Source organism: Trachurus trachurus (genome assembly GCF_905171665.1).
Source record: "Trachurus trachurus genome assembly, chromosome: 9".
Lineage (NCBI taxonomy): Eukaryota > Metazoa > Chordata > Actinopteri > Carangiformes > Carangidae > Trachurus > Trachurus trachurus.
Window position 1 is genome coordinate 3492626 of NC_139895.1, and position 25039 is coordinate 3517664.

Sequence of the window (25039 nt, forward strand, 5' to 3'; positions counted from 1 at the left end):
TAGTTAATCCATCATATAATATTGTATAATTCCAAAAAATTACTAACATGTAGTTATCTCAACAGAACATTTTTTTTTGCATGACTCTTTTATCGTTACTGCAACTGCTTGTGTATTCTGTTACCAAATGTATGTTGTTGTTTGTTCTCATCTCTCTGGTTGAGGCCACTCACCTGGATTTGTTACTGCATCAGTTCACCTCCGTGCTCATGAAGTAAATTACATCGGAAACTGACTCACCAAGAGCTGAGCTACAGCAGCTGAGAGGCAGAAGGTGTGTCAGGACAAAATCAGAAACGTGATTCGACAGAATAACAGACTTTGAACCTGAGAAACATGCCACCTCTTTTTTTTTTTTTTTTTTAAATGGCAGTCACAAAAACGCCTCCTTTCAACATGGCCATCAATTTAAAAAAAGAAAGAAAAAGCCTTTTAAGGTGTGTCATTAAAAAGCATGTTGACACTTACATTATACATCTACCTGAAAGAGCAGTAAATTTGATTATTACAATTATCATAAATCATAGATTATTAAAAATAATTCCAAAGGCCAGTGTGCTTCAACTAACAACAAGCTTTTAAAAAACGTTATGTAAGCCCATGTAACATATTATACAATGATGATAATGTCATGGTAAATATAAAAAAAAACATGTAAAGATGCTGTGGTAATTAAAGGTCAGTTTACATTGTGACTGCTTTTTTTTTTTTTTATATAACACTATCATTTCAAATATTAAATTAACCCTGAACTACATTAGAGTATTTCACACAGTTTTGAATAACAGCAACACATGAGCTGAAGATCAACTGTCTTCACCTCTCTACTTGGTGTTAGAGCTCCACCTGCTGGACAAACTGTAGAACATCTTTAACCATGATGTGGTTTGAGTTCAGCGTCTCAATCTGGAAGCGACACAGAGAAATCTGACTTCTGCATCATGAGTGGGTGGAACAGAGATGAAACTTCTAAAGAGTCAATACACACAATAAATACAAATCTGGTGAGGAGAACCAGGATACTTATCACCAGGTCACACTTGGTCATAGTCACTGAGGACCTTTAGAGGAGATCAGTGTCATCTGTAACAGCTATTATCTAATTTGACATAACATATCCTTTGCTCGTCATCGCCTATTGAAGGCTGCCAGTTTGAAGTATACGAGTCTAACGTGCCAGCATATGCCTGGTGAGATAAGTAATTTGACAAACAGACATCACAGCCTGCAAATCTTTCATCTGGCTGTCTTGGGTGTTACACCTGTCACAACTTACTGTCAATTCCCAAAAGTTGGCTGTCAGGAAAAATAAATTCATCCGGACTAAAAATACTGATAATTTGATCTTGGCTGTTTTAAAAATTAATTTGCAAATTAATAACCAAAAAAAAAAAAATTCCTTTTTCCGCATCAGGTTGTTTATTAGAGAAATTAGATGAACTCCTTATGCTGCTGAGTAAAGCCTGATTTAAAGCAGGAGTCATTGAAAGCAACACAACAGATGTGATCAGCAGACAGCAAAGCCTCCCCTGCTGTTATTCCTCTCCCTGAATAAGATACAGGCTGAGCTAATACCAAGACACAAACACAGTATAGCCTATCACTATGCCCCAAATAAAGACACTATTCTGTGTGTACTTATGTATTTCTTACCCATGCACATTCACATACACACCAGCTGGGAGGTCAGACCTATAAACGAAATCACTGACATTTTGACACTTCTTTGGCAGCGTTGTGTAAGTGTCGCCCGCAAACAGGCTTCTGAATGAATGGATCTGAAATGATTTACTTACTAGGGCATCTGCCTAGTGAAAACTCCTCTCGTTGAAAAATGTCCTGTTTATTGGGTCACAATTCAGTCTGTCGACTGGTCCTGGTGAAGATCAATAGACTGATACAACACAAAGTGCTTTTCATAACAAAAAACTGTATCCCACCCACTCCAAACACCCCAACACAACATGAAAGTAAAGGTAAGGCAAGGCAATTTTATTTGTATAGCCCATTTTTACAGTTTGTCTCAGAGGGCTGAGGAAAAACTCCAGGAAAACCCTTTTGAAGAGCTGCACTGTGCCGTTTACTATTTTTTGTTTGTTAGAATATTTAAGTCCTTTACATTCCAATTACAATGATAAAAAATACTGATGAGTAATACAAGTTTATTGCATTTGAAAGGGTCTACTTGCATTATTATGAAATATTATTATTATTATATTGTTTATCGGCAATAATTTGTGGGAAAATATATCATTCAGCAAAATTTGTTATCGTCACAGGCCTACATAAAACACATACTACATACATACCAACTTAACCATCAACAACAAAAAGAAAACAATTTACAGGGATATGAAATATCAAAACTTTGTTTTGACTGCCAAGTCAAAATATATTACCAACAGAGCATTTACAACGAAATACAGAGATCACTCTGATGACACATACTGCTTACAAAACGGCACAGTCTGATTGGAGAATCAATAAATTGGAGATGTAGCGTCACAAACAGTTGGTGACACTTGAAAATAAGTCAATCCCATCCAGTCATTAGCTGCAAGGTAATGAGGGAGAGAAATACAAACACTTAAAGAGTCAGACAAGTGTGCCACTCCAAGAGTGCAAATGCAATAACTTCTCTGAGTCCAGTCATTGGATGTGACAGTGACCATGCTTCACACCTTTGAGTTCTTCTTTCAGGGTTTTTATTTCTTCCTCCAGATGAAGTTGTTTTTCTCCTACATGTTGTTTGGCTCTCTGTTCCAATTCAGATATTTGTGCTTCTAATTTTATTTTCATCTCTTGCATTTCCTGATCTTTCCCTTTGACGATCTTCTGTAACTCTTCCTTTTGAACTTCTTCCTTTGCCAATCTGAACATCTCAGCTGTGTAGCAAGTTCCTCCATTTTTCTGCACCATGTTCTGGATCATGGTCAGCAGCTCAGGGACTTGTGTGTGGTTTGTTTTATCTTTGTTATCAAAGACCTGATATCTCCCTCCACAGTCTTCTATGAGTTTACTGACAAATGGTGGACACTCTTTAATGTAACTGTCAAATGATTGATCATCCAGTGCATCTCCTCTGGTGAATATGATGATGGTGAAATCTTCTGACTTTGGTCCAAAAACCCTCTTGATCAGTTTCAAAGAGTCTTTCTCCTCTGCTGCAAAGCCCCCGATCTGTAGAACCAGTAAGAACACATGAGGTCCAGGAGACAACTTTCTGATGCATTTCTGAAGCTCTTTAATTATTTTATCCTCAGAGAGATTTTTATCAAACAAGCCGGGGGTGTTGACCACAACAACACGTCGTCCATCAATTTCCCCTTCTGCTGTCTCACAAGACTCAGTTGGTGGTTTTGGTGCAATTCTGGGTGTGAAACACTTCGTGCCCAGAATGGTGTTTGCTGTTGCACCCTTCCCAGTGCCAGTCCGTCCAATCAGCACCATCCTGAGAGGCTCTCTGTTCTGATTTTCATCATCACCTCTGATCTGACTCTTCTGTCTGACGTCCTGAAGCTCAGCCCTGAGTTTTGAAACCATCTCCATCTGAGCCCTGGTGTCAGCCCTGAGTTTTGAAACCATCTCCATCTGAGCCCTGGTGAACATGTCCTTTGTGAAGCATCTGGATCCTACAACGCTCATCTTGTTCACAGTGTCCAAAAGCTCAGGGATCTGCTGTTTGTCCTTGATGTTGACAACAACATATCTCCCTCCACAGCTTTGACAGAGTTCCTGGATGTCTTTGTTCTTCGTAACAAATTCAACAACAGCTGGAGCTTTAGGATCTGACTCCACAGTGAACATGATCACGGTGAAGACATTGACTCTGCAGCTGAATGTGTTCTGGATGGTTTCTAACTCTTTCTTGTCTTCATCAGTGAGGGGACCCACAGGTAGGACCAGGATGAAGCCATGGACACCCTCAGGATCACAGAGGGAGATACACCTGAGTGATTCCTCCATTACTTCCTCCTGAGGTTTTCCATACAAGGCAGGAAGCTCCAACAGGGAAACCTGACGTCCACACACCTCTCCCTGATGTTTAACACACTCTGATGAGCTGGAGACTGAATGAGGGTCTGTCTGACCTAAAATGGCCTCAGCTGCTGAAGTCTTCCCTGCTCCTCTCCTCTCACACAGAACCAGGTTTAAAGCTGGTTTCATGTGTTCAGACTTCGGTGTCTTAGTTAAACCTGAACACTGATCATCAAAATCATCACAGCTCAGATGATCTCCATTGTTTTCTTTTACAATTTGACTGAAGCGTGTTAAGAGCTCTTCAAGTTCAAGGTTATTTTGCTCCAAAAACCTGTATTTACATTTTTTGATCATGTCTCCAAATATCGGATGACTCTTGTAGTTTTCTCTGAAGCCTTGCTGCTTCTGTCTAGGGGTTGATATCAGAATCAGTGAATGATCAAATGACTGGTCACTGAAAAGTCTCAGCACTCTACAGAGCCTCAGTCTCTGTTCCTCAGTGAAGTTTTCAGGCTGTAGAACCAGCAGGAACACATGAGGTCCAGGATCAGAGAGACTCACACAGTTCTTTAAATGTTCTGTCAGTTTGTAATCAACATTGTATTGAAGAAGATCTGGAGTGTTGATGAGAACTATATCTTTCTCCTTCGATTGTCCACTTTCTTTCTGACAACAGTCTGGTTCTTCTTTAGTGTTGAACACTTTCTCTCCCAGTATGAAGTTCCCCACTGAACTCCTCTCAGACCAGCTGTTCCCCAGCAGAACAACCCTCAGTGCAGATACTGAAAAGAAAAACAATGAATTACACAAGTACATGTATACATACGTATTGCACATCTTAATCTAATAGCAGTTGTCAAAGACATCAACCGGAATGAGAATCAGGGAGATTAAATATCTGGAAAGATAATGTCTGAAAATAGGGAAGCATTTTTCTGTTATCTTGTGACACTGCCAGTTATCCAACATCACAATATTTCTGACTGAGTTCAGTTTGACTTACGTGAGGGTCGTGCGTAAGGAAAGCTGTTCCTACGCTTCTGATGCAGGTCGAAGCCTGAAGTGAGCACAAAAATTCAAAAGTTTATTAGTTCCTTTGCATTCTGTAATACACCTGCTTATGTCTATCAATGGGGTGTTAATGCAATAGCCCATTATTGCTGTTTCCCTCTGTCCTGCTGCTTTATCAATTATTTTCCCATTTCTAACAGTTAACGCAGACTCTCCATCCAACTTTCCATCAAACTCAATTTAAAGATTCATATAACATTACAGTAAACAAAACCTCCATCTTCTTGTGTACAGTGTTCAGAAGGTCACTTTTAAAAATGTATTCCACTTCAGTTTACACAGATGGATTCAAATTTCTCAAAATGAGCAATGCACTTTTCCAGTGTTAACCTCTCTATATATACATAAGAATTAAAGCTGCAGTGTTTACAAAAGTCTTGATGATTTTAATATGATTTGATTATTTCCTAGAAGAACTTTGTGATAGGCAACATTGCAGAGTATATTGCTTGCAATATACCCACGCTTTACATAATCTTTTTACTTTAAAGGGACTTCTCCTTCGTACTCACAAACGAAACGGCAGGAAAACTTTTGAGGAACACGTTGGAAAGTCACTCATCAACCACGTGAAAACCTTTCGTTTCTCGGTAATGTACAGAGTTTGCTTCAACGTGAGAAAAAAGGTAAACAAATAGCCAAAAACATGCGGTCCGGAGGGAGATGTGATGAGCAATTAGTGAGTTTGTGAAAGAATTAACAAGAGTGGGTAATGTAGATGACGTTTAATGTAATGTTTGTGCTATGAACATGTGGTGTGCTAGCTGCCAATTGGAATTGCCCTTTAAGGGATTAAAGTTGTCTTGAGTCGTGTTAGACGAGAGGAAAACGTAGTTGCTGGACTACACTGTGCTGGCTATGCTGACCTCTCCCTTGTCCTCTGCTTGTTCTCTCTCTCCCTCTTCCGCTCCCCATTACATTCACATCTTCAGGTGATCTCTGACTCTGTAGATGCAGAAACCGATCTCAGTTGTTGTGCTACATTGTTTGTTTAGTTTGAGGTTCTTCATAGTGACATGTTATGTTACTGTTCACATGCAGCATCTAATGTAATGGCGGTGCTGTTGTCATAAAGAGGTTGTGCGACTGTCACATCTTCTGTTACTAAGCAACCAAACCGACCATCACATGTCACTCAGTAATACAGCAGAGGACTCAGCTGTGTGGAGAGTAGGGAGGCAGGAGTTGCTACATTATGTGTGATAAAAAATAAAAATACGGAAAAACGTAGTGCAAATGTAATTATGTCCGGCCATCCTGAGGGTCGAGTCGAGAACCGGGTCTGGAATGGGTGATTAAATGGCTGCTTGCCGACAGAGAGCTTCTGCAAGTTGGCCAGCACCAGCACTGGCAGCCGGGCAGCATGTTGCTTTACGTTGTAGCGCAGCTGCATTTAAGGTTATGGATAAGTTCACAGCATTTCTAATTATTGTTCTATTCAGACCTCATCATTCGAGGGAACACTATTCAAGTTGTGTGGGATGTCGTAATATAATAAAAGGAGTGGTTCATATTCATACTGAGCAATAAACCAAGAGGCAGGAATATCTCACATATCTAATCACCAAAGACTATCAAATTCATAAAAGATGCAGCAATACTTGTGTGGATGGATTTTGTTTCTTTGTCCAGTTGGTCTTGGTTTTATGGGAAAAGGTGGTTCATATTCATTCTGAGCAATAAACTAATAGAGGCTTGAATTTCTCAGATGTTCAATCACCAATAGACTATAAACTCACCATTTTATAACCATATTTCCACCATTTAATAGATACATTGACTTGGATAAATCTTTGCACCTGAATGTACCTACCTGACATTGTTGTTGTTTCCATGACTTGTAGGTCAGTTAGAGTGACTTTTACAACAGATTATTGTTAGTCACTGGAGTTGTTGTCTGAGTCTGTGGTTCCTCTGACTTCACATCGTCACAAACGCACTGATGATATACTAAAAATATAAAGACAGTTCTTAGTAAGTAATGCATGTAACATTTCATACACAAAATGCTGTATTATATTATATGTGTAATTGAATCAAAGCAGAAACAAGCTGTTATCTCAGTTAAAAAACCTATTACCTCCTCCTTTTTGTGAACCAAGCCAATACAAATTCAGTTGACATTGAAATATTGAACAATGAAGGTGTGCACGCAACAGATTCAATTCCAAATCTGTGTTTTATGAAAAAAAAATCTCGCACACAGTCATGCATTTATGTGAATGCATTATCTTTGCATTGACAGAGTAAGTAATGACATCACATGAACAAAACTAAATTGGAGGGGACGGATTAACATTCCTGACTTTATTGGCAAGCGATGAGATGAAAACTACAGTCTCTGATATCACTCAAATCGTTACAATTATTTTCCAAGCAATGATGTTCCTCACATTTGTTTAAATCATCCCACTTTGCATAAAGATTAAGCATGGCAGATGTAGTATAACCTGAAAAAAGACTGTGAGATTATGAATCTGCATCAAGTCTTGAATCTCCTCATTGATTATCAAGAAAAGGAGTAAAGGTTGTCTGGGAGGCAGGGGTACGTTTAAAGTTTACCTTGGTGCAATTTCTAAATATCACTGTATATTTTAAATAAACAACAAACAGCTATATCAATAGAATACAATCAATATCAGTAATATAGTCATGACATTGAGGACTCAAACATAGTTAAGAGTTCCATGGTTTGGATGTTTTTCTTTTGTGTTCAATTGACAAAGGGAGGAGCAAAAAAGAGTAAATTGAACATACATAATTACCTGTTGGATTTGGGGTATGAGTACATGCATGTGCAAACACACACGTAATCTGTATGTACTGCCTAGAGCTAAACTTCAGCTCTGTATACTACCTACTGCTAACATGTTATGTCAAAATGTCATAAGTAAAAGAATGTTATATCAAAATGTAAAAAAGCAAAAAGAAAAGATTATGATATGATCTGTATACTACCTACTACTGTAACATGTGATGTCAAAATGTCATAAGTAAAAGAATGTTATATCAAAATGTAAAAAAAAAAGCAAAAAGAAAAGATTATGATAAAGATTTTTTATTCTGTGGGTAATGGGGGCGGGACTAGATAAGCTTTTGCTTCTCCCGCTTTCCCTTTCGGCCATGTGTATGTATTATTTGAACTAAGATGAAGTGTGATGATGATGATTTAAATTGACATGCCCGAAATAAACAAATTGATTGATTGATTGATTGATTGATTGATTGATTGATTGAAGTGCATCCTGAATCTCGTAGGTGAAACACAGGGCAATAAGTGACATGAGATTTTCTAGGGGGCGCTCACAACTATTTTGTCACACCCAATCAGAATGGTTTTATTACCTGATGGTGCAAAGGTACTTAGATTAATATTTCTTATGTATTTGTGCACCTTTGTCTTGGACTCTGTACTATGGTATAAGGATTGTTTTATATACCGACCAATAAACAAATAGAAGCACCAATATCTCAGATCCCTAATCACCAAAGGCTATAAAACTCTCCATTTTATAACCACATTTCTATCATACTAAACAAAATGAATTACAAAAGTATATTATTTTACTTTTATATTCTGTCTAACACCTGGATGTACCTACCTGACTTTGTTGTTGGTGCTATGACATGTAGGTCATAGTTGTCGTCTGTGTCTCTGGTTCTTCTGACCACACATCGCCACAAGTGAACAGAGGGCACTAAAAATAAGAGACAGTTCTCAGTTAACAGATTATGTACTGTATGTAACATTTTATACACAAAATACTAGCTAATCTATCATATAATATTATACAATTTTAAAAATGTACCAACATGTAGTTACAATAGAGCAGTGAGGTGCAGGACTTTTATATTGTTACTGCAGCTGCTTCCTGTTACCAAATGTATATTGTTATTTGTTCTCATGTCTATGGTTGCGGCCACTCACCTGGATTTGTAACTGCACCAGTTCACCTCCGAGCTCATGAAGAAAATTACATTAGAAAATGACTCGCGTAGAGCTGAGCTACAGCAGCCGAGAGGCAGAAGGTGCGTCAGGACAAAACCAGAAACCTGATTGGACAGAATTAGAGACTTTGAACCTGAGACACATGCCACCTTAGCCGTCACTAAGACGCCTCCTTCAAAAATTCTGTTTTAATGATCATCTTCACCTGAGAAAGCAGTTGGTTTAATATCTACTTCATCAGAAAGGCTGGTCTGTGACATACAGATGTACATCAGGCTAGTGAAATTCTAGAATTCTCAACAGGTTTTATTATGTACAGTTTTTTGCTTGTATGTAAGTTTAATTCATAAAATAGTCCTAGATCATATAGGACAAAGAGTGGACAGATTAGGTATTCTGGTTTTGATATTACAAATTGTGGTTTTCATCCTGTCTCTTTTGAATTGGAGAGGTTAATATATCTCTAAATATGTTGGCAGCAAGATAAAAATAAAAAAAGTCGCTCTCTAAGAGCACCAAATAAACAATACACAGCTTTAATACAAAATAAATACAACACAACAAATATCAATAATACATGTATGATATTGATGACTCAAACACAATTTAGAAATCCATAGTTCTGAATCTAGTACATTTTACCTGGTTACCTTTTTGGTTAAAATGACAAAGGCAGCAAAAGAGAGTAAATTATAGATGTCTCATTGGGTTTTGGCTATTCGTACATGCACATTTATCTACACAGTAAATTTGCCAGTGTCAAAGTATTTTAATTCTTTCAGAGTTATTCCAACAATGGACAGAGTAAAATTGAACAAGAAAACCTCCAGTGTTGGTGAAAATAACTGGAGTACACAAAGCGTTTACACTGTCAGTGTCACATATTGAGTGAGAGTTAAAGCAGAAGTAAGTGATATATTTGTGTTAATATAAGTCTTAAATAGTTATATCTTCCGACAGCAATCACTTCTATAGAGTGTTTGGACCGAAACACGGGTCTGTCAGTCACTCTGCTCTGCTCTGAGCCGAGGAGAAAACATTTATCGTATCCTACAGTTTTTATCCAATGAGGAGAGAGAACGGCATGCAGGGCTGTGTGTGCAGCCAAGGGACGCCGTGAATGTGGTGACGTAGGGACGAGGATTGTTATGGTGCGTTCAAGGAAACTCGTAACTCGTGTTTTTCCGACCTGTGAAGTCATACCAGTTCAATCTGGTACGAGTTCACGGGTCGGAAGTTACGAGTGGCCGTTATAGTGACTTTCACAGGTAAAACAGGTCGGAGAAACACGAGTGGGTTGCCTGGAACGCTACAAAGTCGTAAGTTGTGACTTGAAGCTGTAATTTACGGTTTCAAAAGCCTACCTGGAACGCAGCATTAGCCAAAACGACCGGATCGCTTACTTCTGCTTTAATTTTACCTTCCAGTGTAAAAAAAAAAAAAGACTCTGAAAAGCCCCGCCCACCAACCTCCCCGGTCAAACTGAGAACGTTGACTCTGGCACCGCCATCTTCCTCGCATCGCAAGACTGTGGTAAGTTTTTACAAATAACGTTAAACTATTAGTTGTTGTTTACGTATCTGTCCGTATGTGTCTTCAAATATCGCATTTCAAATGGCTAACGTGATATCGGGTCGACAGCTAGCTTAAATGTAGCAGCCACATGGAGAAAATTAAGGCTGACCACGTAACTTAACGCCAAACTGAACATGAACGGGACGAGGTAACATGTCAGCGAGGACGGGCTGTTTTGTTTGGTTATGCGTCATGCTTGGACATTTATTCCAGTAAGACAGCCGACACTGCAGTGCCTTGAGTCGGACTCGGTGTCTGTGTGGTTACCGTGGCAACGCCGCGGGGCTGGGCGGGGGGGTAATTTGTTACGGTGACTGTCGGTGCAGTCGGTGCGAGTAGGGTGAAGCTGCAGTACCGGAGTAACCGCAGTTCTAGACCGCAGATTCAGGACCGCAGTTCTAGGACCGTTCGATTTACGTCACAGCGCTTCCTACCAAGTGGAGACTGCCGTTACCTGCTGATAATTTTTTATCTCGTCTGAAGTTACTGCCGTCAGATTTATCGACTACAAATCACCTGAAACGTGCTCCTAACTACTTTCTGGACATTGGACTCTCTCTATTCTACACTCTACTGGTCTTTTTACTAAAATTAAAGCTTGAATAATGTAGAATATTTATTAAAAGCTATATTTTTTCAAAAATAATATATTACACCCACGGGGCGTTTAGTGGGGTACAGAATGGAAGTATTGCCTTGTGGCTCAATTCTCCGCTGTTTTTTATTATCATATACATATTAGGATGGGTATATTTGTGTAGTCTTATCTGTCATAAACACGTTTACTGTCGCGGACTGACACCGAGCTCCTTTTTTTTTTTTTCACCGAGACAAGCAGTGACACCAGAGGCTCTGAGCGCAGGTTTGGTTTTCAGCAGCGGTGTGGAAGGCAGAGAGCCTCCACTCTCCGCTGCAGCTAAAATTTCACACGCCGATCAATATAAGTGATTTTTATAATGTTTTACTTACTAAGTTACAGGATGTCTGTCGTCAACTGTGGGGGCTGGAGAGGTGTTGGTGCGTGCTGAGTGTGTGTGTGTGTGTGTGTGTGTGTGTGTGTGTGTGTGTGTGTGTGTGTGTGTGTGTGTGCCTGTGTGTGTGTGTGTGTTGGACTTTGAACATTTTTAATATGCATATTTTCTTTTCTTTTTTCTTTCAGATTGTTTTGTAATGTACCGTGGTCCTCTGGTTAGTAATAACTTGATATTTGAATTGTGTCTGATTTTTAAAGCTGAAATAGTCTATTTCAGTTTGCCTATTGTGCCAGCAGGGTCTTTTACTGCTGTGTTGTGGATCATAATGTTAATTTCAGTTTGCTGTCTTTGCAGGTGCCATCATGTTGATCAAAACCAGAATCTACAACACACAGAAATATGTCAAGATAAACGAGCCAAGCTTTGAGGAATTCTTAAATTTTGGTAAGCCACAGTCAGTATGACACTGTCAGTTACACACCATTTGTTAAAATTGTAGAAAGTGAGAGTGCTGGGGCTCTTTTAAATTGAAAATAAATGTTGTGTCTATTTTTCTGAAAACTTCACTGTGGGCATGTAGTATATGGGTTAGCAATTAGGGTCTGAATTTTGTGGTTGCTTTAGTTGAGTTGTATTTACAGTTGACCATTGATTCAATGCCAGCATCAGTGCATTAATAGCATGTTCGCACCTCAGACCATGCTACTAATGCACTGATTCTTTATTTTGGAGAATGGCCTTGGTTAATCATTTTTATTAAGCATTTTGTGTGGATTGAAATATTGTTGTTTTTTGTTGTTGTTTTTGGTTATAGCTTTCTTGAAGTTCTCAGTTCCATCAGTCAGTGAATGTTTTTGATGAAACAGGAACTGAAGTGGATGCAGAAGTCTTCTCCTTCATAGTGCAGCAGCCCAACACCGGCATACTTACCATCAAATTTGATGACGGTAAATAATTGCTCTTAATTGATTCTATTTATTTCACCATAGTCCATGGAATGTAGTGATGAATTGCACTTTTTTATTGTTAATAAAACAAATTGGTAATATTTTCTGCTCTCTCTCTCTCTCTCCCTCTCTACACTTAGGTTTCAAGGAAACTTCATCCAGCAGTTCCCACAAAACAACTTCCAGTGCACTGTCTGCTGGTAGGAGAGATGACACAGTCATCCTTGACTTCGTATCCTGCAACTCAGATGACGCAATCATACTGGAGAGTGACAGCCCATCCAGAAAGCGACAGAGGGCAGATGAAGAGGCCAAACATCTTGTGTTCAAGGTTTGTTTTATTGCTTATGAAAGTGCTGTGTGCAAAACTGTTTTACTGCAAACATTTTTTTTGATTGTTACATAGATTAATTCTTATAAACAAAAGCCGCTACCTTTGCGATTAACAATAAGAGACTGTTTTTAATCTGTGATTTTCAACTTTTAACTTTGACCTATTCTTTATCCTCAGGGTGGACAAGGACATGTTGATGCCACCAAATGCACCACTCCATTCAACGCATCTTCTTGCTGTTGGGATGAAGAGGAGCACCAACTCCATGAGTTCTTCATTATTCTGGATAAACAGGTCGTACTGTGCAAGTTGAACATTTGACGAACTCTTTAAGACACACTTTGTATTTGGTACCATCTACAACCAGATGCTCCAGGCTGCTGCACTAGTTTATTTGTCACTTTCCTCTCAAAGTTGGTGCATCTGTGTGATTTTCCCATGTCAGTCATGGGCCTGATTTGTTTTCCACTATCATTTTGTGAGAACCAATTAACTTGTGAGGCGTATACGGTTGATTCATGGTTTATATGCAGATATTAATCACTTTGCCTAAAATGTGCTCAGGCAGGATATTGTCCTGTTCTAGTTCATTGTTTCCTGATGATGGCAAAGTTTGTTCTAGGTTGAAAGTTGCTGAAATTAATCGGTGTAGCTTTTTAAATGCACTTTAAACACATTTTCATGAGAAATGTCAAGATTATGCAATTTAACATGTACCAAGAGATTTTCTTGATCATTCAAACTGAAAATATAATTTTCTAACAGAGACTTTGATAATGTACATGCTGTTTTATGTTTACATTTAATGCTGATATTTTAATTTGAATAAATATTGGTATTGAGGTATGGATATAATTGTGTTCTCGTCAGTTAAAAATCAACACTCTTTGGAGTTTATCAACATGTAGTGTTAAGTAGGTTTAACACTGGGAAATTATTATTAACACTTAACTCTTCAGTGTTGAATGTGAATAACACTATTTGTGTTACTTCTTACATAGTGTAAAACTTGATTAACACTTCTCAGTGTAGTGTAGTGTAAAATATGAACTCTTACCAGAGTAAAATTAACTCTGGAAATTTAACTCTATGTTCAGTGTACATTTAACACTCTGTAGATAGGGACCATATGTTCACTGAGGTAGTGTTAAAATTAAGTCTTTAAGTGTTATATTGACACTGGTGATTTCACTGTGTATGTCTTCTGTGCTTCCTGAATTTTGTACATGGTTGAAAACCTGGCAAAAGGTGACTTGTTGAAATTGTCTAGGGAACGCTACAATGCTATTTTGCCACAAAATTTAACTGTTGTGGTGAATAATCAGCAGAGGCAACTATTGTGGAGAAAATATGTTCTCTAGTTTCTCAGTGTACTTAGCCACTAGCATAATCAAAATATGGCTGGATTAAAGCACCTGCCAGAGTTAGCATGATTTTTTCATCCAGGAATACTAATACTCTGGCCAAAAAACAGGCTCTTTGATTTACTTTCATAAGAACCTTTTGAGCCTGACCAACCCCTGACAAATGGTGGTCTAACACACAGCCCAAATAACTGGGCCGTTGGCACTGATTTCAGTGTCTCCAACTAAGACCTTAAAACTAGATGTCTTTTTTAATTCCATCTTTGATCCAAACAAAATTGTTTCAGTTTTCCCTAAATGAAGTCATAACCTCTTGTTAGACGCCTGCTAACATTTGTGAGTTCAGCACTAAGTGTGCTTTCGACTATGTTTTTATCTTTGTGAGAAACTGCTAGTGCTGAATCATCTTCATTATTCATTATATTTGTATATATGTCCTCCTTTAATATATACAATAATATCTGTAAATTGTATATTAAGTCAAATAAACCCAACACAAGATTAAAGATTTAATCTAACTTTTAATGGTGATTCTTTTTAGTAAGATTTTTTTTCAAGTACATATTTTACAGCTGCAATGCATTATATTATATACAGTACAGTTACAAATGTAAAAGTTATTAGTTAAACACAACAGATGTTATTGTACAGTGTACAGAGTTATCGGTGTATTATAACCATCATTACAAAATATCAAATTCATCCAAACTACCATTAGTATTTTACACAAGGTTTCAAATGATATCAGCATTAAAGCAGATATCAGCTTCACGGCCGTTTCGGCTAATGCTGCGTTCAAGGCAGGCTTTTGAAACCGTAAGTTACAGCTTCAAGTCACAACTACGACTTGGTAGCGTTCCAGGCAACCCGTAGCTCGTGTTTTTACCATCCTGTTGTCTGTGAAAGTTCCCTATAACGGCCACTCGTAACTTCCGACCCGTGAACTCGTACCAGATCGAACTGGTATGACTTCACAGGAAGGAAAAACACAAAGTACGAGTTTCTTTGAACGCACCATGAGTTAGCAGCCCCCGCCCTTGTCAGGCATCAATTGGTCCTCGTGCTACGTCACCACATTCACGCGCATCCCTTGGCTGCACACACAGCCCTTCATGCCGTTCTCTCTCCTCATTGGATAACACTTGTATCCCACAAGGAAAATTTTCCCCTCTGGTTACAGCAGAGCAGAGTGACGGAGAGACTCGTGTTTAGGCTGAAATACTTCATGTAAGTGATTGCTGACGGAAAATAGGACTATTTAGGACTTATATTAACAAAAACATTCCACTGATATCTGCTTTAACATGAGAGAAAATGTCTGTAGAAACTCAACAGACTCCATTTCACCAGCTTGTGTTAGAGCTCCACCTACTGGTGATACTAGGCATGAACACAAAAGAAAGGTTAAGATTGAAATATTAAGAGCACTTGTAAAATATGACAGACCAACAATTTGCAACATGTTTTGGAGATTTGTGAAAGAATACATAAGTATTTATTGAAGTTAATGTGTGATACTGCTGAAGGTTATGCATCAAGCTGGAGACTGGCATTTGTAGTCTAAAATTTGTCAGTGTCGGTTAGCACCTGCTGTGATCTTTGATGATGATTTCCTGTGTTTGGACACGTGACTGAGGCTCTTCCACTGCAATGTTTTGTGGAATAAGTTGTGCATCACCCCCTGGTGCCTTTAAGAATGATAAATGTTGAAAAAAAAAACACTCACTTCATAATCTAGACAGAAAAGTACTTTTCATAAGAGTTATCATTTGGAGTTTTACAAGTTTGTCCATCCCTAATTAAGTCCAAGAGTCTTTTCTGATATGGCAGTCTGGCAGTTAATTTCAAATGCCATTTATACAGCAAAAATGCTTACACTCACCGAGTCACGTAAGAGTACAGCACCGACAGTGCAAATACAAGACCTTTTTGTTTGAGTGAATTTCTTGTATATGTTCTGTCTTCTAGTCATAAGATGCTACATTTCTTTCTTCTAATGTTGTTCAGTTCTGCTCTCAGATTTCTTATTTCTTCCTCCAGTTTAGGTTGGTGTTGTTCTCCATGTTGTTGTTTGGCTCTCTGTTCCAATTCAGATATTTGTGCTTCTAATTTTGTTTTCATCTCTTGCATTTCCTGTTCCTTCTCTTTTATGATCTTCTGTAATTCTTCCTTTTGAAATTCTTCTTTCTCTAATTTGAACATCTCAGTTGTGTAGCTTCCTCCATTTTTCTCCACCATGTTCTGGATCATGGTCAGCAGCTCAGGGACTTGTGTGGTGTTTGTTTCATCTTTGTTTTGAAAGACCTGATATCTTCCTCCACAGTCTTCTATGAGTTGTCTGACAAATGGATCACAGCCTTCTGTGTACCTCTCAAATGGTTGATCTTCGAGTTCCTCTCCTCTGGTGAATATGATGATGGTGAAATCTTCTGACTTTGGTCCAAAAACCCTCTTGATCAGTTTCAAAGAGTCTTTCTCCTCTCGTCTGAAGTTCCCGATCTGCAGAACCAGTAGGAACACATGAGGTCCAGGAGACAACATGCTGATGCAGCTTTGAAGCTCCCGTTTCATTTGATCATCAGAGAGAGTTGTATCAAACAAGCCGGGGGTGTTGACCACGACAACAGGTCGTCCATCAATCTCTCCTCTCACTGTCTCACAAGTCTTTGTCGGTGGTTTTGGAGCAATTCTGGGAGTGAAACACTTTTTGCCCAGAATAGTGTTTGCTGTTGCACCCTTCCCACTGCCAGTCCGTCCAATCAGCACCATCCTGAGAGGCTCTCTACTCTGACTTTCATCATCACTTCTGATCTGACTTTTCTGTCTGACATCATGAAGTTCAGTATTGAGTTTTGAAACCCTCTCAACCTGAGCCCTGGTGAACATGTCCTTTGTGAAGCATTTGGATCCTTCAACACTCATCTTGTTCACAGCATCCAACAGCTCAGGGATCTGCTGTTTGTCCTTGATGTTGACAACAACAGATCTTCCTCCACAGCTCTGACAGAGCTCTTGGATGTCTCTGTTATCTCTGACAAAGTTAACAACACCTGGAGCTGTAGGATCTGACTCCACAGTGAACATGATCATGGTGAAGTCATTGACTCTACAGCTGAATGTCTTCTGAATGGTCTCTAACTCTTTCTTGTCTTCATCAGTGAGGGGACCCACAGGTAGGACCAGGATGAAGCCATGGACGCCCTCAGGATCACAGAGGGAGATACACCTGAGTGATTCCTCCATCACTTCCTCCTGAGGTTTTCCATACAAGGCAGGAAGCTCCACCAGGGAAACCTGACGTCCACACACCTCTCCCTGATGTTTAACACACTCTGATGAGTTGGGGACTGAATGAAGCTCTGTCTGACCTAAAATGGCCTCAGCTGCTGAAGTCTTCACCGCTCCTCTCCTCCCACACAGAACCAGGTTTAAATCTGGTTTGGTGTTTTCAGACACTAGAACATATTACAATGAATTAGAAAAGGCCATAAACACCCCAAATCCAAACAGCATTACAAAAAAAATGCTTTTAGTATCACAATTTCACATTAGTTCTTGCAAATAAATAAATAAAATTTGAGTTTATCCTGCGACATTAATTCCCAACCGTTTCATACAATTGCATTAATTCACTACATAGAGGCTACTGTAGACTATACTGTATGTTCCTTCTAAAAGGTACTAGTACAAGATATTAGTTAAAGCAGAAGTGAGTGATATATTTGTGTTAATATAAGTCTTAAATAGTTATCTTCCGACAGCAATCACTTACATAGAGTGTTTGGACTGAAACACGGGTCTGTCAGTCACTCTGCTCTGCTCTGAGCCGAGGAGAAAACATTTATCGTATCCTACAGTTTTTATCCAATGAGGAGAGAGAACGGCATGCAGGGCTGTGTGTGCAGCCAAGGAACGCCGTGAATGTGGTGACGTAGGGACGAGGACTGTTATGGTGCGTTCAAGGAAACTCGTATTTTTCCGACCGTGAAGTGGTACCAGTTCGATCTGGTACGAGTTCACCGGTCGGACGTTACGAGTGGCCGTTATAGTGACTTTCACCGGTAAAACAGGTCGGAAAAACACGAGTGGGTTGCCTGAAACGCTACAAAGTCGTAAGTTGTGACTTGAAGCTGTAATTTACGATTTCAAAAGCCTGCCTGGAACGCAGCATTAGCGAAAACGACCGGACCACTCACTTCTGCTTTAAAGCATTAGAATAGTGCAATTTAATGTACTTACTTTCAGGAGGTAATTCCATACTCTCCTTGAACACAGTGTTGTTCACACCTTTATCTGTAAGAGTGAAGATGCAATTTTTCTCAATACTCCCAAATTTACATTGTTATTGAATTACATATATAATATTACTTTTTTTTAAAATGCAGTTTCACATGAATTGAGCTAGCTACATTTTGATTTAGACGGTTTTAATTCAAATATGGTACACCTTTATTCATATGGTAAATGGTAGCTCCTAAAATGTAATAACATAACATGATTGTGTAACCAGTCAACAAAGCATTACAACAGCAGCACAAAAATGTAATTCCCATTTCACGGTAATGGATTTCACAAGTTATCGGATTCACCACAATCACCACAATTAAAAATTCTTACTACAAAAATTATTAGTAGGCCTACATTCTAAATGATGGTGGTGATAACAGGAATTTGCAAATTGTTACAGTTTTATTTTTAATATGATCATTTAACTTCCTTGATTACTTATGTCTCAACTCCATATTCTAGTCAAGTCTTTGATCCTTAAAAGACAGACAAAAGATATTGTGAAGGTGTGCTCCAAGATTATTGGCATCCGCCAGAGAGACCTGAGTTCCCTGTGGGAGAGGCAGGTGATCAAAAGAGCGCGGGGAATAATTTCCCAGCCCGACCATGTTTTGTCTTCTGACTTTGTTTTAATGCCATCTGGCCGTCGTTTTGTTGCACCTCTTGTCAAGACAAACCGTCGGGCAAAATCCTTTCTTCCCTCTGCCATCAGGTTGTTAAACCTGGAGGGCATGTGACAGCACTTCATATTGTTGTATTTACTGTTGCTATTTATTTATGGTGCCATGTATGTATTATTTTTTATCTTTATTATTACCAACGTGCGGTGAGAGTCTGTGCCACATACTGTTTACCTGATATGAACTTGTTTTTGTCTCCCTTCTCTTTCTTTTATTTGTCTTTTAATGAAACTGAGTCTGCTAAACCGAATTGCCCCTTGGGGATAAATAAAGTTGTCTGAACTGAAAAAGACATCAATTCACCGTATACGGCAGCAAACTATCAGGTTTGAGTGAAAAATTTATTTATTCAAATTACTTAATACCCTGTCATTAGATACATTAAATTGCTACTCTTAATTGTCTATGTATGCCGGAGGATTTGTAACAAATACTTTTTGTTTATTAATCAGAGATCTTTGTATTGCCTACAATCATAATTATTTCTTCATTTCATTCTATATTCTAGTTTCATCTACTCACCAGGTGAGAACAGCTTCGTTGCCTTTGTTGAAATTACAAGCTCTGTGCTAATGCCAAGCTCACTCAAGATAACATTTTCTTCAGCAGAGTGGGGAGGGCACTGGACACTACAGATATGACATCAGTTAATATTTAACAATTAACAACGACAGATTGTCAGACACCAAAGCAGAACACTTTTAACTTAGAGGACCTGGATTAAAATACACAAAATTCATTGAAGAAGCCATAACAAGTGAGTTTAGACCTGAACAGCAATAATTTAATCTGAAAAACTAGCCACTGAAGCTAAGGGCCTGGCTGTCACAGAGAGGGGTGAAAACTGATAATGATCTACATCGTCACACTCAATAACTCATCATGTTAAGGGAAAGGGAAAATATGTTTTTGGAATTAGCTTTAAAATGTACAACAGAATCAAAATATATAGCATTCTAAATTGTGACATATGGCCTAATGCAGCAAAATACGGACGTCTTATCCAGAGATTTTGATTGCAATGACCTTGCAATCACAATGACCCAGAGCAATAAGTGATGATAGAGTGGCTTTGTGACAAGTCTCTGTCCTAAAATGACCCAGCCAAAGTCTACACTGCACAATTTTCATTCAGTGTGACAGACATTGCAGATCTAATCAATAAATAGGCTAAATGAGACAAATTGTATAAATATCGGTATGCAATATGGAGGAGAGCACTCGAAACTGTAACTGCTGCCAAAGAGGCTTCTTCAAAATACTGATAATACTAATAATGAATTAAAGCAGAAGTAAGTGATACATTTGTGTTAATATAAGTCTTAAATAGTTATATCTTCCGACGGCAATCACTTACATAGAGTGTTTGGTCTGAAACACGGGTCTCTCAGTCACTCTGCTCTGCTCTGAGCCCAGGAGAAAACATTTATCGTATCCTACAGTTTTTATCCAATGAGGAGAGAGAACGGCATGCAGGGCTGTGTGTGCAGCCAAGGGATGCGCCTGAATGTGGTGACGTAGGGACGAGGACTGTTATGGTGCGTTCAAGGAAACTCGTACCAGTTCGATCTGGTACGAGTTCACCGGTCAGAAGTTACGAGTGGCCGTTATAGTGACTTTCACCGGTAAAACAGGTAAAAAAACACGAGTGGGTTGCCTGGAACGCTACAAAGTCGTAAGTTGTGACTTGAAGCTGTAATTTACGATTTCAAAAGCCTGCCTGGAACGCAGCATTAGCGAAAACGACCGGACCACTTACTTTGCTTTAAAGCACAAAACATTTTTAAGAGATTTCAGTTTTGATTTTTAATAAATGTAAGTTTTAATTTAATAAAAAGGTCAGCGATAGTGCATTTTGAAGAACTTGAAAAACTGAAACAACATGAGATCAATAAACTGGAACTTACCCTTATCCTCATGCAATCACATGCTGGGTTCTTCAGTCAGATTTTTGATGTTAATCCCATGTTGAAGCTTTGTCTCTTTTCAGCATCACACATATGGTTCAATTGTGCTCCATAGCAATTTAAAGGTTCTCTCATAGCAGTGGTACTCACATCACATAAAGGATGACACAGTTACGGACTCATGTTTCAAAAGAGCAACACACAAAGGCTCCCAAAGGCAAATGAATGACATTGTTTCGTTGCTGTTTTTGTTTTGTTTGTTACGGGGTGTTCCCACCAAACGCGATGAACGCGATTGAATCGCGCGTCAAGTCAAATCGCGTCGCGCTAGACGCTCCAGTTTTGACGCTGGTCCAATATGCAAAAAACGCCTCGTCGCGGCATCGCGTCGCGCGACGAGCCCGCCCAAACAACAACATTTCTCCCACTATTTCATTCTCTGGCTGAGATAACCACCGTCGCTGCACTGTTCCTGTCCCTGTAGATGGGAGAGGAACAGCGGTGCGAGTCACTGGCTGCAGGAGGAGGAGGAGACAGCTCCGTGACATTACTGTGTGACTGACCGCCTGTTGAGTGCTTTGGGACGGGGCGGCCGGCTCGCAGCGCCCGCTGGTTGAAAACAGCAGTGATAACGGGCTTTCAGGTCCGAATCTCCAAACCATAAACGTTTGTAACAGCACCGGGAAAGCAACAGTGAAGAGCTGTGGCTTTGCTGCAGCTAATGGGGATCTGAATAATAAACTAAACTAAACCAGAAAACTTCTAATATTGTCAATAGACTCGCTCTGACTAAACTGCCAAGGGAACACCAGTACGTCCGTACGTCAGCACGTCGGTGACGATCTCAAAGCTGATTGGCTGTCGCGGCGCGTCTTCACGCGAATTCGCCGCAAAAGTTCAATTATTTCAACTCGAGCGATGAAGCGTCATCGCGCCGGGCGACGCGATGGAGGCGATTTTTCGCGGCCAACGCGTCCATCGCGCCGCGCTATCGCGTCCATCGCATCGCCCGGCGCGATGACGCGACTAATCGCGTGTTTGCATTGACTTTACATGTAATCTCGACGCGCGATGAAGCGTCATCGCGTTTGGTGGGAACACCCCGTTATGGTTAAATATCCGCTATAGAAAGGTTGCCAAGATATACAGCTGATCTGTAACATTTAACTTTGACTTCAATTCTGTAAAATATCGTTCATTTCTAACATGATGCCTTTTTGCCTAATTGCTAGCTCTCAGCCACAAAGTGTTTAGCTAACAATAGGCTATTGTTAGCTTCACACACTGTCCAGAATGAATTATTTCTGTGCTAATTCTAATGTAGGACTGATAGCTGAATGCCCCTGCTAGACAACATTTAGCCTAGGTTTATTAGGCCTCACCGCTATTCAGCTAACTGAGGTAGATATACTAGCTTACTGTCGAGACCTAAATTAGCATAACCTTTATTTCTGGACATGTATTGGCCTTCAAATGTGGTTGGAAAAAACGAGTACTTAGCATAATACAAAAAAACATGTTAAATTGAAATACTGTAAACGGAATCAACGGAACTATCAAGCTAATTAGCATGTGAAGGCCTTGGACTAGCCAGTCTCTCAAGGGGGGTAAAATGGAGGCCGTCCCCCTCCGTACTAATCAGCATCACTTACCTCAGGTGTGTTCATCCTCACACAGCCAGGGCAGCAGGAGGCCAGCAGGTGATTTGACTAACCCGTTTCCTCGTTTTTACTCTGCAGCTATTCAAATACCGAGCGGCTGCGGCAGAGCTCAGCCAAACCAGAGGAGCCGAGCCGAGCCGAGCTGAGCTGCGGAGACAACGGTGAAACTCTGGCCGTTAGATGTGAACTCTCTCCGGGTCAACACCGTCTGGAAGCGACCTGACGATGCTGGAGGGTGGAGACAGAGGAGGTCAGTCGGCGGTTCTAGATGGTAGGAGCAGTGTTTTCTGTTTCAGCGCCAAACTTCAGTCATAAACCGAACAATTTCACATTTCCCGCTTAAATGTAGAAGTCGCTCGTTACGTAACTTTTTTACGTGTGACGTTTTTCCAAATAAGAGGGAATTACTGTAGGTCAAATCCATCCAGCGTTGATAATTTCTCTTAAAGTGGGAGGCAACAGCTGAAAAGGCCATTTTATTGTAGCAATGCAGTGCACCTGGTTCAGCTTGTTTGACCAAAAATAACTTGTGTACAGTTTGACTATTATGAAAGCAGACCCCACGAGGAGTTTAGAAATGTCAAATTTCCATATTTTTACATGGAGTTTTGTTTGGTGGCTCTCAGTGCTTTTCATGGTTCACCAGTTGAATACAGGCAGGGTGGTAGGAGGAGGAACTGACTGCAGATCAGCTGTTCTGTCAGCGATGGCTTAGCTACTCAATTGTTAAATTTGACAGTAAGTTATAATTTACATGAGGATGCAGGACTTGTATTCTTAATCTAGTGTTTCAGGTGTTATCTGACTGTCCAACTAAGTGTGCTGCTTCAGTGTTTTTAGAAACCTACACAGCTCCTCTGGTCTCACCTCAGGGTGTAGGAAACCCTGAAGCAAATAAGAGCCATTGTTCTCTACTGTGGTACAATGGACTTAATTAGTCTTTTTTTAAATATCTACGGCACAATGGATCAATTCCAGGTAGTTCAAGCTGTTGAATTAAATAGACTTACCGGTACTATGTGTCTTTATTTACTGGGATATTTGCATGTCTAAGTAAATAATGTTGGTGTGGAACCAGCATTCAGTTTTTTGACGGTGTCTGCACGGCCATCACATCAACAGCAGATGACATGGCTTTTGTGCACAGTTGTACATTTTCTTACCAAAACCTTGGACATTTATTGGTGTGAAATCTTAAAACAATGAAATGTCCCATGTTAAAACTATATAGCCTAACCTGTAATGTAAGATGAGTAAACGGCACAGTTGTACCCTAGCTTTGTCCATAAATTAAGACATTTGTCCTTCTGTTGTTGTTGCTGAATGGTTGTTGCTGCTGTTTCACTCTTTAAATCAGAGATGGCACCAGTGACGAGGTGAACAGTGCAAACAAAACGTCTCTCATCCGATGAGGAAATGTCACAGTCTGACGGTCAAACACGTAAACGGACTCTGGTAAAGGTTTCGGTGTAGACGGTCCAAGTCTTTGGTTTATAGGTTGATTCCTGCTCAGCGTGTCCTAATATCAAAACAGGTGGCCATCTTGTTTTGCATGTTATTTCCCTTTGTAAATAAGACGACAATGCAAATGTCTGTCCTGTTGACAGCCGCTAAACTGGAATATGAATCCGGCAGCGTGGCACAGTGTTGCTCATTCAGACACAGGCCTGCTCACAGTTTTTTAAACTTATGCAAACTAGAGGAAAAGTGATCTGGAGCAGTTTAGTATCTGTTGTGTTAGAAGTGACGGAGCATCTCCATGACTGCAGAGGTAGAGGTAGGACCTGTCTGTTTCTTCAGTGTTGATTTCTGTTGTGTTTTGGGCAGCTAAATGTCTTAAATGTCTCAGCTGGCTTAGTTTGGTGCGTTCAGGAGCTGTGGGTTTTCTGAAGTTAAAGGTCTGAAGTTGTAAAAGGTTTATGTATGTGGAACTTATGTGAGATAATACACATTGACTTCAGTGTTTCTTGTTGTGAGAGGATCTGAGCTGCTGGAATATGGCAAGAGAATTTACCCTTTTGAGTTTATTTGTCATATTACCGGTAGTTTATTTTTCTAATTTTGCATAATAATAGAAAGATGCAGGCCTTTTTATGCACTGCCCGTCCCCCCAAAAAAAGGCACCACCTTGATTTAACTAAGCTACTGTAATAGGTAAGAGCCTTTCATTGGATAATTACTGCATGGATGATTATGTTACAGCTGGCAACAACTTATTTAACCCTGATGCAGTCTCATTTCTTAAACACCATGTCAGAAGACACATCCTGTGGTTGTGGAAAAGATGAGGGGTCCAATTATTGCCATGC

General features: G+C 39.7%; 2 protein-coding genes across 2 annotated transcripts; both read right to left on the reverse strand.

Annotated features, from left to right (window-relative positions):
- Nucleotides 1-2649: 2649 nt before the first annotated feature.
- Nucleotides 2650-6445, reverse strand: LOC310991824 (GTPase IMAP family member 8-like; the record flags this gene model as incomplete). The annotated part of the gene is made up of 3 exons (XM_083979755.1): nt 2650-4763; nt 4985-5038; nt 6364-6445. The coding sequence occupies 3 exons, from the start codon at nt 6443-6445 to the stop codon at nt 2650-2652; spliced, it is 2250 nt and encodes a 749-aa protein (XP_083835881.1).
- A 9718-nt stretch (nt 6446-16163) lies between these two features.
- LOC310991826 (GTPase IMAP family member 8-like) lies at nt 16164-18453 on the reverse strand (the record flags this gene model as incomplete). Its single annotated transcript, XM_083979757.1, has 2 exons — nt 16164-17650; nt 18435-18453. 2 exons carry the CDS (start codon nt 18451-18453, stop codon nt 16164-16166), a joined length of 1506 nt encoding a protein of 501 aa, XP_083835883.1.
- Nucleotides 18454-25039: the final 6586 nt, after the last annotated feature.